Source organism: Phycodurus eques, chromosome 3 (assembly GCF_024500275.1).
Source record: "Phycodurus eques isolate BA_2022a chromosome 3, UOR_Pequ_1.1, whole genome shotgun sequence".
In the NCBI taxonomy this organism is placed as follows: Eukaryota; Metazoa; Chordata; class Actinopteri; order Syngnathiformes; family Syngnathidae; genus Phycodurus; species Phycodurus eques.
The window spans coordinates 14,022,108-14,040,071 of NC_084527.1; the positions used below are offsets into that span (position 1 = coordinate 14,022,108).

The 17,964-nt window shown below is 41.7% G+C and overlaps 2 protein-coding genes across 2 annotated transcripts in view; one reads left to right on the forward strand and one right to left on the reverse strand.

The window, feature by feature from the left end:
* The window catches only part of acsl2 (acyl-CoA synthetase long chain family member 2), a 29,869-nt gene extending 25,303 nt beyond the window's left edge, over window positions 1-4,566 (forward strand). The window contains exons 18-20 of the mRNA XM_061672180.1: window positions 181-282; window positions 365-436; window positions 1,623-4,566. Of these exons, the coding sequence (XP_061528164.1) occupies window positions 181-282; window positions 365-436; window positions 1,623-1,763 (315 nt within the window). The 3' untranslated portion in view covers window positions 1,764-4,566. The remainder of the gene's footprint in view (window positions 1-180; window positions 283-364; window positions 437-1,622) is intronic.
* The window catches only part of bin3 (bridging integrator 3), a 52,032-nt gene continuing 36,327 nt past the window's right edge, over window positions 2,260-17,964 (reverse strand). The window contains exons 7-9 of the mRNA XM_061672181.1: window positions 10,260-10,401; window positions 7,993-8,127; window positions 2,260-4,804 (exon numbers count right to left, since the gene is read on the reverse strand). Coding sequence (XP_061528165.1) covers window positions 4,658-4,804; window positions 7,993-8,127; window positions 10,260-10,401 — 424 coding nt within the window. The 3' untranslated portion in view covers window positions 2,260-4,657. The remainder of the gene's footprint in view (window positions 4,805-7,992; window positions 8,128-10,259; window positions 10,402-17,964) is intronic.

Below are 17,964 nucleotides of genomic sequence, written 5' to 3' on the forward strand. Positions count from 1 at the left end.
CTGCGCATCTGATCGGGGAACTTACTTGTGTCCTCCACAAATTTCACAAAGGTATCCGTGGGGGTCTTAGAAACGAGATAAAAATTACTAATGCCGTCAAATCAATTTTGTTGTTAATCTTTGATTAAAAAAAAAAAAAAAGTTATCTGATGATTGTTCATTATGCTTCCCTGTGGTCAGTCTTACCTGGTAGGCATAGTCGTCCCTGACCCTGAGGTTTTCGTGGTCTGGGCTAAGGAGCGAGGATTTGTGGACTCGTATGAAGAACTGTGTGAAATTCCTGTAAGTTACACAATACCTGTACGCCCCCCCCCCCCCCCCCCCAAAAAAAATAAAAAATAATCAATGACCATCCTTCCAACAGGACGTAAAGAAGGCAGTGTTGGAGGACATGAGAGTGGTTGGAAAAGAGGCAGGCCTCAAATCCTTTGAACAAGTGAGGAACCAATCGGCTGGTTTGATATGTGATGGTGGATAAAGTGGTAACTTGACCTAGGAGTTTAAATTGATCCTTGACCACGCTCATAACTCAAAACACTCAAATCATCTTTCCCCATTGAAATGTTCCAGCTTACTAAACAATTTTTTAAATGTTTTTTAAAAAGATGAACAGCACTCTACAAAATGATACTGTATAAAAACATATACTAAAAAAGAATGTTAAGAATTTAACAATTTCAGCTGGTTCTTTAATGCTTTAATTCAATGGACATTGTGTTGCTCTTTCTGGTTTGTGCCACTACACACATATAGTGGGTACGAAAAGTATTCAGACCCCCTTAAATTTTTCATTCTTTGTTATACTGCAGCCATTTGCTAAAATCATTTAAGTTATTTTTTCCCTCTCATTAATGTACACATAGCAAAAACTGAATTGTTGAAAATTTATCAAAAACAAAAAACTTAAATATCACACAATATCTCCAGGTGTTGCCTTACTGTTTGCGTTCAAATATCCAACACATTATTTACCGCCACATTGATGCTAGCTTTGTAAGCCTGTCTATGACATTTACATTGTGTTAGTAATAAGCTAGCGGAGTTTCCTAAGCCAAGGTTATGTGGTTGTTTGAAACAACACGTACATGTAATTCTTTTTGTTTTATTCTATTGAGGAAGCAGTACAGAAAATGGATGGATGTTTTTTTTTTTTTTTAAAGATTTCTTTTGTTCAGGCAAAACAACATTTCCGGTTAAGAGGAAATTTCTGAACTTGCGGACAGTTTCGGCTGTCGCTCCAGCCTTCATCAGAAAATTGTTTGCCTGAACAAAAGGAAAAAAATATATATTGAAAGAAGAAGACAAGATGAATGTTTTAGACCGCTTCGTTTTATGTTTATTTAGATAGTAAACTGGGAGTGGCAATAAACAAAACAAAAACAAAAATCACACTTAGTCTGTTTTTTTGAAGACTTGTTCACTATCTGCCAAACTGCTGCTTGTTGTCAAGTTCACCGCTGCCATCTAGCGTTTAATTAGAATCATTGCTCACATGTAAGACAAAAAAACCAAACAAACAAAAAAACAATCGACAGGGCAACGGCTTGTATCTCAAATAACGCACAAGGTCACTCGTTAGTCATAGTAACAGTGTACTGACTTTACCTTACGTCGCTTTCCAGGTGAGGGACCTCCACTTGCACCCGGAAACGTTCAGCGTGGCCAACGGCCTTCTCACGCCCACGCTGAAGAGTCGACGTGCCGACATCCGCAGACTGTTCCAGGAGCAGATAGCCAGCATTTACGGCAAGACAGCCTTGTGAGGGGAAAAAAAAAAATCAAACGGCAGCACCTGCTAAAGCATCGACGACACATTGGAAACATCTACCAAGTGCCTAAAGATACGTGTTTTACTTCACTAATTTACACAAATCTCTTAGATATTCACTCTTAACATGTACATTGTGATCTAATGGGACCAAAAGCATTGTTTTACTTCGAGTGGAACAAATATTTGTTTCTTAACTTTTAGCGACACGTTGCATTACTTGAAAATGTGTATGTTTTTTAGCCTCACTTGTAACATGCCTTCCCTCTTTTGTCGTTCATTTCCCCCTATTTGGTTTTATAAACCTAACGTGATCCGTTGAATGACTCGGCAGCGATGTCTTGTAAATATGGCTTTGCTTCAGAGTGGGCACTACCGAATTGTGTAGTTCACTAAACAGAAAATAAATAATTATTTCTTACCTGTTTTAGTTCCACTTTTGAAAGGACACTCATGAAGTGGTAACTTAGTAAAAAGACAACCAGAACCAGTCATTTATGAGAGCAAAGTCAGTTCTCATAGATCATTTATTTTCTGATTGTACGTTAAAACAGCTAAACATTGTCACCAAAATGAAGTTTACAAACTGGAATAAAACCTTCTGTGAAAAGTACCGGTACTTACTGGTGGAAAAAATAAATTAACTATATTGTTTAAAAGGAGTATTACGGTCACACTGAATACAAAAAGAAAAAATACGAGAACAAGTCCTATTACAAGAAAGAAGTGGTTATGTTACTCGAATAAAGTTGTCTAAAAAAAATAAAAATGTAATCTGTAAGATGGTTAAAAAAATATTTTTTTTTTTTCAGTTATGTTGATAAAACTAAATAGTCAGGGAAAATGTCCTAATTTAAGAGAACAGTTGGTTTAGTGGGAAAAGCTGCAAAATTACAAGAATTGTAACGAAAAAGTTACAATGAAGTGGTAAAATTACCACAGTTGGGGTAGGAGAATGAAAGTTATGAGTAAAAAGTCCTTGTTACATGAAGTCAATTTTACAAAAGAAAAAGTAACATTACAAGAATACAGTGCAAAAAATTGCATTAAAAGAATAAAGTTAAAAAAAATACAAGTCAGGAGAATAAAGTTGTATAATGTGTAATATTTCGACTATATACATTTCCCGTCTTCCCTTGTAATTCTGATTTCTTATTCTTAGTATTTTTTCTTTTCAGTGTGTCCCTAATACTCTTTAAAAATACAGAAACAACAACAACAAAAAACTTCATTAGTTACAATGGGACCTTCCTTAATCAATATTTATCTTCAGGTAAAATCTACAATACATTAAGTCAAAAACAAGGCAATTATATGACGCTGTAAAGAACAAAGTAGGAGCACCCAGTGTGCATCTGTGACCTTTTACGTCTTGCCATAATGGCAGACAGTTTGGACGCTTTTGAAACAAGTCTTTTCTTCCCACTAGAGGGAGCACGAGGCTTGATTTTTGCAGTGAGGCTAAGCACCAGACTTCCTCATGTCCTCATTCCTCATCAAAGATAACGTAAACGTGCGTGGGGAACAAAAACCCGATTAAAAACATGTCAGATGTTTACAGGAAGAAGAAAAAAGCTAAAAGATAGAAGCATCTACAGAAGAGTGATTGTGTCTGCTTACCTTGACAAAAACTAATATCAAATAGGGACATACTACAGATACCCTTCAAGTAAAAACACATTTTTGGGAAAAACATTCAACCAAATTACCACTATATTACAACTGACGTCAAGTGAACTGGAGTTTAAAACAAAGTAAAACGCCTAATTAGGGAGAAAGGCAGGAAACGCAGCAGAACAAAACATTGTGAAACGATCACCGGAATGCTTAATGTTCACGATAACATACGAACGTGCGTGGGGTGCTGCTGTTTTGGGTAGCAAGAGAGTGTAAATGGGCACACCACAGTCTGTGTGAGAACAATAGCATCTATGAATTGGACTAATTATATTTAATATACAAGCGTGTATTTATCTCAAATACACGTTGTTTATTTACACTGTTGCTAACCAAAACAGCAGTACCTAAAGCAGAGTTCAAATGGGCACACGATGACGACGATGAACTGAGGTCATTATACTTACGAATAAGGTTCCAAAATTTGTGGAATTTTCAAAGTTGGAAAATTTCCACGGAAATTAACAGGAAGTTGTAAGACTGTTATACACCTGGAATTCACAAAATTGATGGTTGGCTCGTCATACGAAATATAAATATAGCTGGGGAAAATATGTTTTAGCATCATAACGACAGATTTTCAGTAGGAGTAATATTTGCATTTGCTCTTAAATGAAAGAATTGATCATTCAATAAAATATTTCGAACTTGATCAAATTCAATTTCCAAATACATCTGTTGAAACAAACACTTAATGGTATCGCTTTGCACGTATGTCAAAACAAAATCTTTATATTTATGCTTGAATATGAAACCTTTTGTAAAATTCCCCAGCCTAATTTCTCATGAAATTTTACTCCAAAATTTCGGAATATTTGCCAATAACTTTTCCACCCCTTTGGAACCCTACTTACTACAAACACATATTTATCTGAATGACTCTCATTAGGTGCTGCTGTTTAGGTTAGCAACAGAGTTCAATGGGAAAACCAGCCATTGTCTCGAATGACACTCCCTCCTTTTTTTTCTGTTGGGAAAAAGGGAGCTGAAGACTTGAAGGAAGGGGTTTACAGAATGATGCACCTGGTGACTAATTTGAGCACGGCATCTATTAGAAGGACGGCCACTATTTGAAAGCGGAAGAAGTGTATGCTGGTCTTGGCTGATGGCTTTGTTAATGTGTCATCCGACAAAACAAGTAGTGTAAAGGACTCAAGTTAAAGCCACAGCGGTGCGTTACAGGTGTGTTCGAAACGGACGCCATCCAACATCTCAGTCGTCGGCCACGATGGAGAGGGCGCGCAGCTCATTGAGCTTGGCCTCGTTCTCCCTCTGCCTCTGCTCGTCAGTCAGGCCCGCCTGGTCGATCTGATCCGTCAGTTCGCTGAAGACCTTGTACATTTCTGTGAAATACACCACCTGCCAAGAAGGAAAGGATCACTGTCTAAGTTCAGTTGTATTTAACTTTAATACATTTAATCTTTATAAAATTGTTTGTTTTAAAATATATATATATATATATATATATTTAGGTACATTTGTATTTAACATTTATGTGCAATAGATTTTATTTTGAACCATTTAAATATTTTTTACCTATACATGTTCAAACTGTGCATCATGTTACAGTGGCTTACAATACAATGTTAATGTCAAGACAATTTTAGGAATAAAACCTCTCTTGTTTTTGATGAATACCGAGGCCTACTACGCTACTGTATTTTAAAGTTGGTCATAACGGTGGTACTTGTGTAAGTTGTTTTTTTTTGGTGGTACTTACTGTTTGAGAACCACTAAACTAGGGAATGCCATTTCTGTAGAAAATGTGTGAGAATGCTGAAAAGCTGAGGCTGAACTGAAATGATGCGGAATTAATTGAAGTTGAAGTGGACAAAGTGCGGCGTGGAATGGGTTGAATCGGGCGAGGAATGTGGAAGTAGGTAAATTAAAAATCTCTTAATTTGAAAAATTTTCACGGTGAAAATTTGGGGAATGGGATTAGTTCCCAAAATGTCCTGAATGAGCTGAACATTGTGAATTTGTAAATGTTTGAATCTGTTGATAAGTGTGGAAAGAGGAGGTAAATATGAAAGCAACTTTAAATTTGGGGATTGTGAAATGGTGGAATTTGGGAAATGTGGGAAATCTTGGAATGTGGAAAATAGTTCCCAAGATGTTCTGAAAGAGCTGGCCATTCTGAAATTTGAATGGTTTGAATCAGACAAGAAGTGTGGAAGGAGGAGATATATAATGTATGTAAAAATATCTTAAGAGAATTTTACTGGGAAAATTTGGTGAATGGAAATAGTTCCCAAGATGACCCAAAGGAACGTTTTGAAATTGGAAAGGTTTGAAACGATCAAGAAATTAGGAAGAAGGAGGAGGTATGTATAGACGTTTAATTAGGGAATATTATTGTGAAAAGGTGAGAATTTCACTGGGAAAAAATTTGGGGAATTTGAATTTTCCAAAGCTCCCCAAGATGTCTTAAGTGAGCTGAAGATTTTGAAGCTGGAAAGATTTCAAATCGGTCAAATGTGGAAAGAGGGGGGAAAATAGAGTCAAGTAGCTCTTCATATGTGAATTTCCACATAAAAACAAGGGCCTCCATCCAACTTGGCTCGGATGACCTCACACCTCGCTAATGAGAAGCGATTAGACGACGCAGCACAGCGAAGTAAAATGACTCCAAGTGACAAGTGACCCGGGCTTTTTTCTCTTACCCATCGGAACACGGCTTAGGTGGTTGAGCGATCGCCCAAAGCCTTCCTGATACTCCCACCTCCGGCTTCTTTGCCGGGTGTTCATGAGTGAGGTGAGCTCCCTCGAGAGCGGCTTTGATGATTAATAGAATTTAAGCACACTACAAGAGCAACACAAGAGGAAAGTACTGGGAAATCCAACCCCCTTGAAACCCTACATGCACCATAATATTTGTTTATACAGTACGCTGATGCTATTGCTTGTCCTATAGACCTTTTCATAAAGTTTGTAACCAATAGTACTTCCGAGTGGCCGAGCCAGTGGCGCTTCTAGACCGATTGGACTGTGGGAGCGGATTGGCTGGGGCCATGGATTTGCATAGTTAGCGCTCCCCTAGGACTATCATCGTCGAGAGGGGAAGAGGGACTAATGACGTAGCATTTTGCCGAACAAGACCAGTCCCAAAACAACATGGGTGGAACATTTCAACACTAAATCCACCTGACAACGCCCTTCTGCAATTGCCGCCACTGCACCCAAGGGGGGGGGGGGGGGCACAGGGGGTTCAAAGCGTCAAAGTGTTAAGGGGGCACTGGCTGCCCCCCGCCAGAACCACCACAGGGCAGAACGTGAGTGACGACTGCTGAAAACGATGACAAAAACTTGTATTTGGGGTGGCACGGCCAGATAATCTCTAAAAGGTTAGGAGTATTTTTCAATTTGCCTGTAACAGAAGATCTACCATTGAGCCACCTTTGGTCTTTTACACAGAACCCAGAGAAGGCGGTATAGTGCCGCAACTGTGCGTGCGTTTCCACTTGACATCAGATACAGTTTACATACACTATATAAAAAGCAGATACACTTTTTTTCCTCACTGTCCAAAAAGAAATCAGACTATACAATAGAGTACCAAATACTGCAGAACAGAATGCCACTATTATTTATTGTAAGTATCAGGAATTAAATACTCGCCAGTTTAACCTATGGGATCAATTCCATTCTAAAGAAAGAGACTAAGAAATAGTGAAACATGGTCATGGTAGTGTTGTTAAAACAACAAATTTAACCGGGCCTCACATTGTAGAGCAATACCGTAACTTCCCAGCATGTGCTCATACTCCACGCTTCAGGAAAAAAAGAGAATCGCGAGTGAAAAGGACAAAGAATCTTCTTCTTTATTGTTTTTAAATGAACACACATGCGGCAGGAGAAAGCCAAAACGTGTCAATTGAGCCGCATGCGCACAGGTGGACGGGTCGGACCGCACGTCTAGAAAAGCGTCGCTGGACGGGACTCGTGGCAGCGAAGCGGACGGCTGCGAACAAAGGACGCCTTTGTGCGTGCGCTGCGGCTGCTGGGAGCAGCAGTGTGCAGTGCGGTGTAGGAGAAGGGAGTGGAGGATGAAACCGAGGGAGGTCTCGCGGCCACCCACGTGCGCCTGCCTGTGTATGTGTAACTGCTCGTTCGTGGGACTCGAATGGTCAATTACATTTCCTCCAGAGTGACCGCGTCAGTCGTCCGACGCACGTCTTCCACCCTTTCATTTCCGACCTTTTTTTGGGATTGAGCTGATTGAAAGATTCGATTGTCCTTGTCCTGAAAGTTCAAAGCGCAGACTTGAGATAATCTCATTTGCTAATCAGGAGCGTGCCACGGTGGAAATGACACGGCCAGGGTGGCTCCGGAGTGGGGGGTGCTGTGGGGCCCAGCTGCCTAAAGAGAAGCCTCAGGATTGGGGCCGCGCCGGAGCCAGACAGATGAGGCCTAGCCGAGTCGAACGGCGCAGCGTGGGCCGCCACTGGGGGGTTAATCGCATTACGAGGGAGACGCGCCACCAGGCTTACACGCTCACTTACTTAACCGCTGGTCAGAGGGCGTGACGACACGGTGGAGTAACTAACCTGCGCCCGAATGAGAGCCTCGAAGCTGGGCTGGAAGTAGTCGATGCGGCTGTGGTAGAACTTGGGCATCTCGTCCAGCAGCTGCTTGTTCTTGGCCTCAAAGTCTTCCCTGACTGGTCGCAGCTCCTCTCTGGCCTGCGGGGTGAGAGGAGGCGGAAGATGATGTCATTCACAGTACAACATGCGGCCGCCGTTGTTGAATTGAACACAAAGCTGATATATTCGCAGGAAACCATAACTCATTGTGTTGTATGAAGGGCAACAGGTGGATACACAGGTTTATTATACATTCTGCCATCTAATGAGAGAGCATTTCATTTCAAAGATATATTTGTAATTAGTATTTAATTAAGTGTAATTGAATAATTTCCTGCACCCCTGATGATCGTTCACAGCACACTTGTGTGCCGAGGCACCCTGGTTGGGAATCATTTAGAAAAACAAAAAGTTTTAACAAGATGTGGCTTAGTATGAATACGTTTGGCCTAAACGATGTTCCTGTAAAATATATAGTGATGCTGTAAAAAGATATACAGTCGTACCTTGACTTACGAGTGACAAGACCCAAGTTTTTCAAGATACGAGCCTTCGCTCGGCTGATTCTTGGTTTATATCTTTAGTTGCACGCAATAATTTGAGTTACTGCTAGAAGGTGGCGGCAAACCTCTCTACAAGTATGTATTTTACTGTCAAACTAAAAAAACCAAGAAGAATTACACGTCATGTATTCAATGAAACCACATGACGTTGCGTTACAAAATCTGATAGCTTAATGCTAACACGCAATGGGAAACACCATAGGGAGGCCAACGTAACTAGCATCGATGGAGCAGTACTTATAGTAGCTTACTTACATGAACACATTCAGACAGAACACACAACAATGCTCAAATGACTAATATTACTATATTGCAGTTAAGTTGCAACGGCCTTCGTCTGTGTTTCATCATCAAATCTATGCGTAGTGTTTGCATATATTATACTAAATCCTGATTGATAATGCATGCACACAAGACATACGAGCCCATTAAAGTAATGCATGAAATCATGATTCACAACGGTTTATTTCTTTACATTCTATTTAATTATGCCATTACCGTATGTTTTTATAAGGTGTATTACTGTAGTTTTTTTTAAAAACATTACAAAAATGTCTGTTTTTTTCATTCAATGATTTGAGAAACAATAATTTTGCGTTACGAGCGTGATCATGGAATTAATTTAACAGTAAATCAAGGCACCACTGTATTTATGTTATTTGTGTTATACAATAAAAGTAGTTTGTGGTGTGTGTTTCTTAAAAAAAACACATTACCAAGGTTTTTTGTATTGCTAATGCGAACCCCCCCCCCCCCCCCAAAATGTGACATTAACAGTTGATACTGGAAGGTGACGTTATGGAAAATATAGTTCATTTTCACCAAAGTCACCACACGCGAGGCGTCACTGGTGTCCGCTTTTTTTGTCGAGGAAGATATTTGCCTAATTCCCACGGAGAAGAGCTGCAAAAAAGGCTGTAATCACGAGCACAGTGAGGAGGAGTGGGTAATGTGGGCAGACTTGGCTCTGAGTGGACTCCAGCACCACAGATCTGTGTGTGTGAATGTATTAGTGGGGAGTCAGTCTACTGTAGGCACCCAACGCACGATGAATATGCGAGAGGGTGAGACTTGTTATTAAGGGGAGAGAGACTTTATATTTAAAATGAAGCATATTGTTGGTTTCTTTGCACTGCGTTATGATGGTATGGTTTCTTCACCTCAACGAGTTGATTTGAAAATGAAATGGCATACATTGTGTGTTTTTGTTCGGATCATTTCTTTAAGTCTCTGGGGATTGAAAGGGCAGGCGTGCAGGGCCTCTTCATGTCTTTGTTCCCCTGACGGTGCTTTTCTCAATGTGTGTGGGTGGATCTCCATGTGAGGATGTGTTAGCGGCAATGGCTTCGGCAACGCTATCTGTGAATGTGTGTGCTTCGGTAATGGCCTTGCGCGTGTGTACGCATGTGTGTGTGTGTGTGTCTCCAGTTCTCAATTACGTGCCTGTAGATGTGCAGCAATGGCTTTTTGAAAACTTGAGAGCCCGCTAGCTCGCGTGGGTGAAGGAGCGCACATGTACTGTACGTGCATGTGCTCGACTATTTTTGTTCATATCCAGTCAGCGTTTGTGTCTTTTCGCCACTTGACACGCGGATCGCGAAAGAGCAGCTGAATTCTGCTCCGCTGCAGGCAGGGGGTGCCATCGAGTGGACCGCTATCTCACCGTACCTGGTGCAGCTTCACCATTACGGGCCCGGTTTTCTCTTTCTCCTCATACTTCTCCACTTTGGACTGCAAGCGCTTGTAGTCCTGCAGGGTCTGCTCGCGGCGTTTCACGGCCATGTTGAGGCTGGGGAAGACGCCGCTGTACCTGGGAGAACATCAGCACAAGACACAATGACGAGAGGTAGACTTGCAGCAAATCACAAAAATTATTATTGCATCATTAAATGTGCAGACAAGCATTTCATATTGCATACAATGTTAATAAAAGTCATTATGAATAACTAACATTCCTTGTCGAGGTACTCCTCAAACCACGGAGGAAAGCTCTGCATTAGTATTATCTCATTATTGTAGTTCAAAAAGGCATGACACTCTTCATTTTGAGACAATTATCATACTTTCTAATGAAAGTATATTCTTACGACGTGTATCTTAGTCTTGTGCACTAAAAATAGGAGAACACTCATCTGTAACTTAGCAACAGAGTCGGGTGCTTCAGCGCGGGACTTTTTCCACTCCTTAATGAAAAGAAACGGCAAGTGAAAATATTTTGTTTCTAGACTTCGGCCCTTTAAACATAACCCTTAATACATTTTGATAAAACATTTTATATGTTTGACAGTTTAACATCAATAAATTAATAAATCTATTCTCTTTGGGATTAATAAGTAACAATAAAATTTTCATTGAACATAACATCAATAAAAGGTGCTGCTTCCAAGAAAAATTCAATTTTGCCCCTGAAAATGTAAACAAAATCCGAAAACAGTAAATAGAGTATAGTAGATACAAGTAGATGCCAGGCAAGTTGCTTGATTTTGATAAAAAAAATTTTGGCAAGAGGCTGCTATGGAGGGGGAAAAAAAATTATAATGAAAAAAAAAAAAAATCAATCTTTTTTTATCCATCCATCCATCCATCCATCCATTTTCTGAGCCGCTTATCCTCAGTAGGGTCGCGGGCGTGCTGGAGCCTATCCCAGCTGTCATCGGGCAGGAGGCGGGGTACACCCTGAACTGGTTGCCAGCCAATCGCAGGGCAATCTTTTTTATTTTTTTGAAAAATAATCGATGTTCCCCCCCAAAAAAACAATAATTGATTATATCGATTACACACACACACACACACACACACACACACACAGGATATTGACCAGGCTGACCACAAAGAGCGAAAATCCGTGAATAATTAACACTCGTTTTAAGTGGCATGAAAAATAAAATGTTCAGTGAAAAATCGCGAATAAGCAGGGGATTGGGTTAAAATGTTGCGAATAAGTGGGGGATCTGGAAAAAAAAAAACTCCACGAATAAACGGGGGTTTCTATGAATAACGGGGGATAGGTTCCAAAAGAAAAATTCTGTGAACAAGTGAATGCTGATCTGCAAATATGCGGGAGTTCACTGTATATATGTAATCACGCGATGTTATTATAAATATAATAATGTTCAATCATATAAAAAAATATTGCACATTAAATATTCAAAATGAATACATATTGAAATATAATATTCCATCGAACCATCCATTCTCTCCATATCTTATCCCGTCCAGGGTGCCAGGGAACAGACTACTGAGTGGAAGCTGAACCCATGCTGTATGCAGAAGTCAGGTGATTGAACCACAACACCATAATAATAATAATAATATATAAGAACAATAAAAGACCAAAAATACAATATTTATATTAATCTTCTTTTCCTTTCGGCATGTCCCGTTAGGGCTCGCCAGAGCGCGTCATCATTTTCCATGTAAGCCTATCTCCTGCATCCTCCTCTCGAACACCAACTGCCCTCATGTCTTCCCTCACGACATCCATCCACCTTCTCTTTGGTCTTCCTCTAGCTCTCTTGCCTGGCAGCTCCATCCTCATCATCCTTCAACCAATATACTCACCATTTCTCCTCTGGATGTGTCCAAACCATCCAAGTCTGCTCTCTCTAACTTTGCCTCCAAAACATCGAACCTTGGCTGTCCCTCTGATGAGCTCATTTATAATTTTATCCAACCTGGTCGCTCCGAGAGCAAACCTCAACATCTTAATTTGCGCCACCTCCAGCTCTGCTTCATGTTGTCTCTTCAGTTCCACTGTCTCTAACCCATACATCATGGCTGGCCTCACCACTGTTTTATAAACTTTGCCCTTCATCCTAGCAGAGACTCTTCTGTCACATAACACACCTGACACCTTCCTCCACCCGTTCCAACCTGCTTGGACCAGTTTCTTCACTTCCTGACCACACTCACCATTGCTCTGGACGGTTGACCCCAAGTATTTAAAGTCCTCCACCCTTGCTATCTCTTCTCCGTGTAGCCTCACTCTTCCCCCACCATCCCTCTCATTCATGCACATATATTCTGTTTTACTTTGGCTAATCTTCATTCCTCTGCTTTCCAGTGCATGCCTCCACCTTTCTAACTGTTCCCCCATCTTCTCCCTGCTTTCACTGCGGATCACAATGTCATCTGCAAACATCATGGTCCCCGGGGATTCCAGTCTAACCTCATCTGTCAGCCTATCCATCACCACTGCAAAGAGGAAGGGGCTTAGGGCTGATCCCTGATGCAGTCCCACCTCCAAATTCGTCTGCCACGCCTACAGCACACCTCACCTCTGTTCTGCTGCCCTTGTACATGTCCTGTATTATTCTAACATACTTCTCTGGCACTTCAGACTTCCACATGCAGTACCACAGTTCCCCTGGGTACTCTTTCATAGGCTTTCTCGAGATCTACAAAGACACAATGCAGCTCCCGTCTGACCTTCTCTGCACTTTTCCATCAACATCCTCTGTCAGTGTGAAAATAGAGCAGATGCTACTCTGGCATGAGTGGCCAGTATTGGTCAACAACAGATATTTCCCATTGTGTGGCTCATCAACTTTATTCCTCTATAGTTCCCACAGCTCTGCACAGCACCCTTGTTCTTAAAAATGGGCACCAGCGCACTTTTCCTCCATTCCTCAGGCATCTTCTCATGCGCTAGAATTCTATTGAACAAGCTGGTCAAAAACTCCACAGCCACCTCTGCTAGATGCTTCCATACCTCCACAGGAATGTCATCAGGACAAACTGCCTTTCCATTTTTCACCCTCTTTAATGCCTTTCTAACTTCCCCGTAACTAATCATTGCCACTTCCTGGTCCACCACACTTGCCTCTTCTACTCTCCCTTCTCTCTCGTTTTCCTCATCCATGAACTCCTCAAAGTATTCTTTCCATCTATCTAGCACACTACTGGCACCAGTCAACATATTTCCATCTCTATCCTTAATCACCCAAACCTGCGGCACATCCTTCCCATCTCTATCCCTCTGTCTGGCCAACCTGTATAGATCTTTTTCTCCTTCTTTAGTGTCCAACCTGGCATCTGTGTCATCATATGCCTCTTGTTTGGCCTTTGCCACCTCTACCTTTGCCCTATGTCACATCTCTATGTATTCCTTTTGCCTCTCCTCGGTCCTCTCAATGTCCCACTTCTTCTTAGCTAACCTTTTTCCTTGTATGATTTCTTTTACTGTGAGGTTCCACCACCAAGTCTCCTTCTCACCTTTCCTGCCAGAAGATACACCAAGTACTTTCCTGCCTGTCTCTCTAATCAACTTGGCTGTAGTGGTCCAGTCTTCTGGAAGCTCCTCCTGTCCACCGAGAGCCTGCCTCACCTCTTCCCGAAAAGCCGCACTCGTCCTATCTCATCTTCCACCACATGGTTCTCTGCTCTACCTTTGTCTTCCTAATCTTCCTCCCCACCACCAGAGTCATTTTACACACCATCATCCTATGCTGTCTAGCCACACTCTCCCCTACCACTACCTTACAGTCGGTAACCTCCTTCAGATTACATCGTCTGCACAAGATGTAATCCACCTGTGTGCTTCTACCTCTGCTCTTGTAGGTGTACCTCTGCCTTCACCAACATGTCTATTACAATCTGCACCGATCACGACTCTCTCTGTCTGGGATGCTCAGAACTACTTCGTCTAGCTCCTTCCAGAATTTCTCTTTCACCTCTTCTAGGTCACATCCTACCTGTGGGGCATAGCCACTACTCACATTATATCAATTTCAAGTTTCAGCCTCATCACTCAATCTGATACTCTTTTCACCTCCAAGACATTCTTAGCCAACTCTTCTTTTAAAATAATCCCGACTCCATTTCTCTTCCCATCTACACCATGGTAAAATAATTTAAATAATTCCCACCTGGTATCCTGGACACACAATATATCAACCTTTGTCCTAATCATCATGTCAACCAACTCCCAAGATTTTCCTGTCATAGTCCCAATATTCAAAGTGCCCACATTCAATTCTAGGCTCTGTGCTTTCCTCTTCTCTTTCTGCTGAAGAACCCGCTTTCCACCTCTTCTTCTTCGACCCACAGTTGCTGAATTTCTTTCGGACGCTGTTAACCCGGGCCACGACCGATCCGGTATGGAATTCTTTGGATGTTTTAGTTTTATGCCGGATGCCCTTCCTGACGCAACCCTCTGAATTTCACCCGTGCTTGGGACCAGCCTAGAGTTTGCACTAGCTTGTGCCCCCATAGGGCTGCATTACAATATTTATAGTAATAAATATACACTAATATCTTTGTTTTGTTTTGATGTATTTTGTCATATGATTAAAAAAATATTATTATTATTTATTACAATATTTATAGTAATAAATAATAATAATAATACATCCATCCATCCATTTTCTGAGCCGCTTCTCCTCACTAGGGTCGCGGGCGTGCTGGAGCATATCCCAGCGATCATCGGGCAGGAGGCGGTGTACAACCTGAACTGGTTGCCAGCCAATCGCAGGGCACATACAAACAAACAACCATTCACACTCACATTCACACCTACGGGGAATTTAGAGTCTCCAATTAATGCATGTTTTTGGGATGTGGGAGGAAACCCGAGTGCCCGGAGAAAACCCACGCAGGCACGGAGAGAACATGCAAACTCCACATACACGGGGCCGGGAATTGAACCCCGGTCCTCAGAACTGTGAGGCAGACGCTCTAACCAGTCGTCCACCGTGCTGCCCAAATAATAATAATAATACATATATTTTTAAATCATATGACAAAATACATCAACAAGATATTAGTGTGGGACAGGAAATGCAGCAAAGGAACCAGTGACAAAAAAAAAGCCACAAAAATGATTCACAGAGGTGTCTACAATCGGTGAGTCACTGACCAAAACGTTTTTTTTTTTTTGTATTTATTTTTTTGAATGACTCATTTAAAGTATTTTAGCAGCAGAGCTCTCACTCTGCTACAAGAGATCATAATATGCTGCCAGTGGTGCTATTAGCCGGTCAACGTGTGGGCTTCCTAATTGACGATTCCTCTCTGTGAGCCAACCCTTAACCCTGATGCGGGGAACCACTATGAACCTGCGATTGCGAAATTGCAAGGCTATCTCCCTTACGCATCTTACGAGAAGGCCAGTAAAAAGTGACGTGTGCCGGCTCTCGGTTTCAGACAAGCGAGGATTGTTTCCGACAGGAAGTGGAGCAGGGAGTGGCCTTTGGAGTGACATCACGGAGTTCGGCCCGGCCCAGCCCTGCAGCCCACGCTCCGACACTATTTATAAACAACCACTGTGACCCAGTTCATGGCAGGGGTGGATGTTGATCCTCAAGTCTACTATCTCTGTTCCAGTGTGCAGATGCTTGCAGCACCAGGGGATTATGTAACTGCCCACCAGGCATGACGGCTCTCCTAAAATGGGTGATTTATGACACAGCAAGGCAAAAGGATCTCAAACCACGCTAAGGCTCAGCGTATTCTCACGTGCGCAATTCACCTTTCAGCAAAGGGCAATTTTGGCATGACACACCATGCTGCCTGTTGTTCGTGTTCATTCATCAGCATGTAAAAAGAGTTTCAAGTGCTCTCTCCCTTGGATGCTGATGTCTCACTGCTACATTCAGGGCTCTTTGTGTGACTCAGCTGGGTAGAACGGGGGCGTCCAACCGTTTTCCTCCAAAGGCCACATATTGTAAAAGTTAATGATGCAAGGGCCACTTTGACATTCTTCACCCTAAATGTATTAAACACGCTAAAAGCGATCCATCAGTGGAGGTAAAGATATGCTAAGCAATTGTATATTGTTGATATATTAATTAATAAAAAAACCTGCTACATCACACAGCTATCTGTTAAAGTTTATAAGGCAAATATTGAAGATTTTTTTCAGGATTTTGGGGTGGCCCGCTGCCACAAAACCTACTAGAATAGATCCGCCCATGCACTGAGCAGGTTTCTGCATTCAGAACCAAAGCAGGAGTGATCTGTACTAAGCGGCCAATTTTCAAAGCAGTTACCTAAGGATCAGTAATGTGATATGTTCACAAATCAGACCTTGACAAACCCTTTTTGCTTCTCAAACTGAATTATTTTTATTTACCGGTATTGTCCAGAAAAATGCTGCACTATTTTAGCTTTAAATACTTTCTTGGTGTCTTTGCATATCTAGAACAGCACTATCCAAAGCCAATTTACAGTGGAACCTCATTTTTCGTCATTTATCCATTTCAAAGAGTTTTACATTTTATAGAGAATAACTATACTTTAACATGGATAACTGAACAGTAAACATCACTTTTAACTTGATGGCATACGAAAGATGATATGAGTGTATACAGTATGTTACACGTTGCCAAAAAAAATAAAAAATAAAAAAAATAAAATTTATAATGCGCCACAAATGACCCCTGGGCCATAGTTTGGATGGCCTTAGTGTTGAACGTGTGGAGGACCAGCAATACTTCCAAGCGAATGGGTGATCAATCATCTGTCAGCAGGCTGGGTCCTCAATACGTGGTTGGCTCGGGGGTCAGGAGCGCACACACCGCTGTCCATGTGACAGGTCAGGGTGTGGTGAACAGACAGGATGAAAATAGCATCTGGCTGAGAACGTGTGTTTATGAAGCACTGCCAGTCCACAAACGGGGCAGTCGGACCAGCGAGCCAAGCCAAAGTCTGGTCTAAACACCCTCGGTCTAGGAAGCTGGCTGTCCCTCGTCGCCAGCGCCATCGCATAACTCACAAGTGCAAAAAATACACACCAGACCACAAGAAGGACGGAAGGAGGAATTGTTTATTCGCTAACGTCCAAAGTGAAGAGGGTTAGAGAGGGGGAAGTTTAGTTAAATATACTGTTGTGCATGCAAAGCGGCTTCCACCTGCTTTAGGAGCAGTTGGCCTCCTGAGCATGTGTGTGTGTGTGTGTGTGTGTGTATGTGTGTATGTGTGTGCGTGCGCGTTTGTGTGACGAACGTGAGTGGGAGTTTGATCTGCTGCAACTTGCCTTATGCTTTGTTGATCAAAACTCACACATGCTGCTACTTTGGAAAGAAAGCACAAGCAAACACCCTTAGGTCCATAAACACTGTTGCAGAGCAACCTCAACATTTAAATGCCCATTTGGAAACAAACTTAAAAAACCGCCTCTAAATTCTAAAGAAAAACTCTGCTGTTGACTAGTCATCATGTGTGAGACTTCAGCTCAGTGAGCATCTAAAGCACAGGTGTCCAACACTAGACATGGGGGCCAGATCCATAAGGTGTGTCTACGTTTTTAGTTAAATGGATTTGTTCTTTTCATTTTGGCAGAAAATTTGTAAACTTTCAATATTACAACCGGGTTCCCCCCCCGACCTCCCAAATTGAATTTGTTATCAAGCATACAGTTTATAGTTATTAGAGG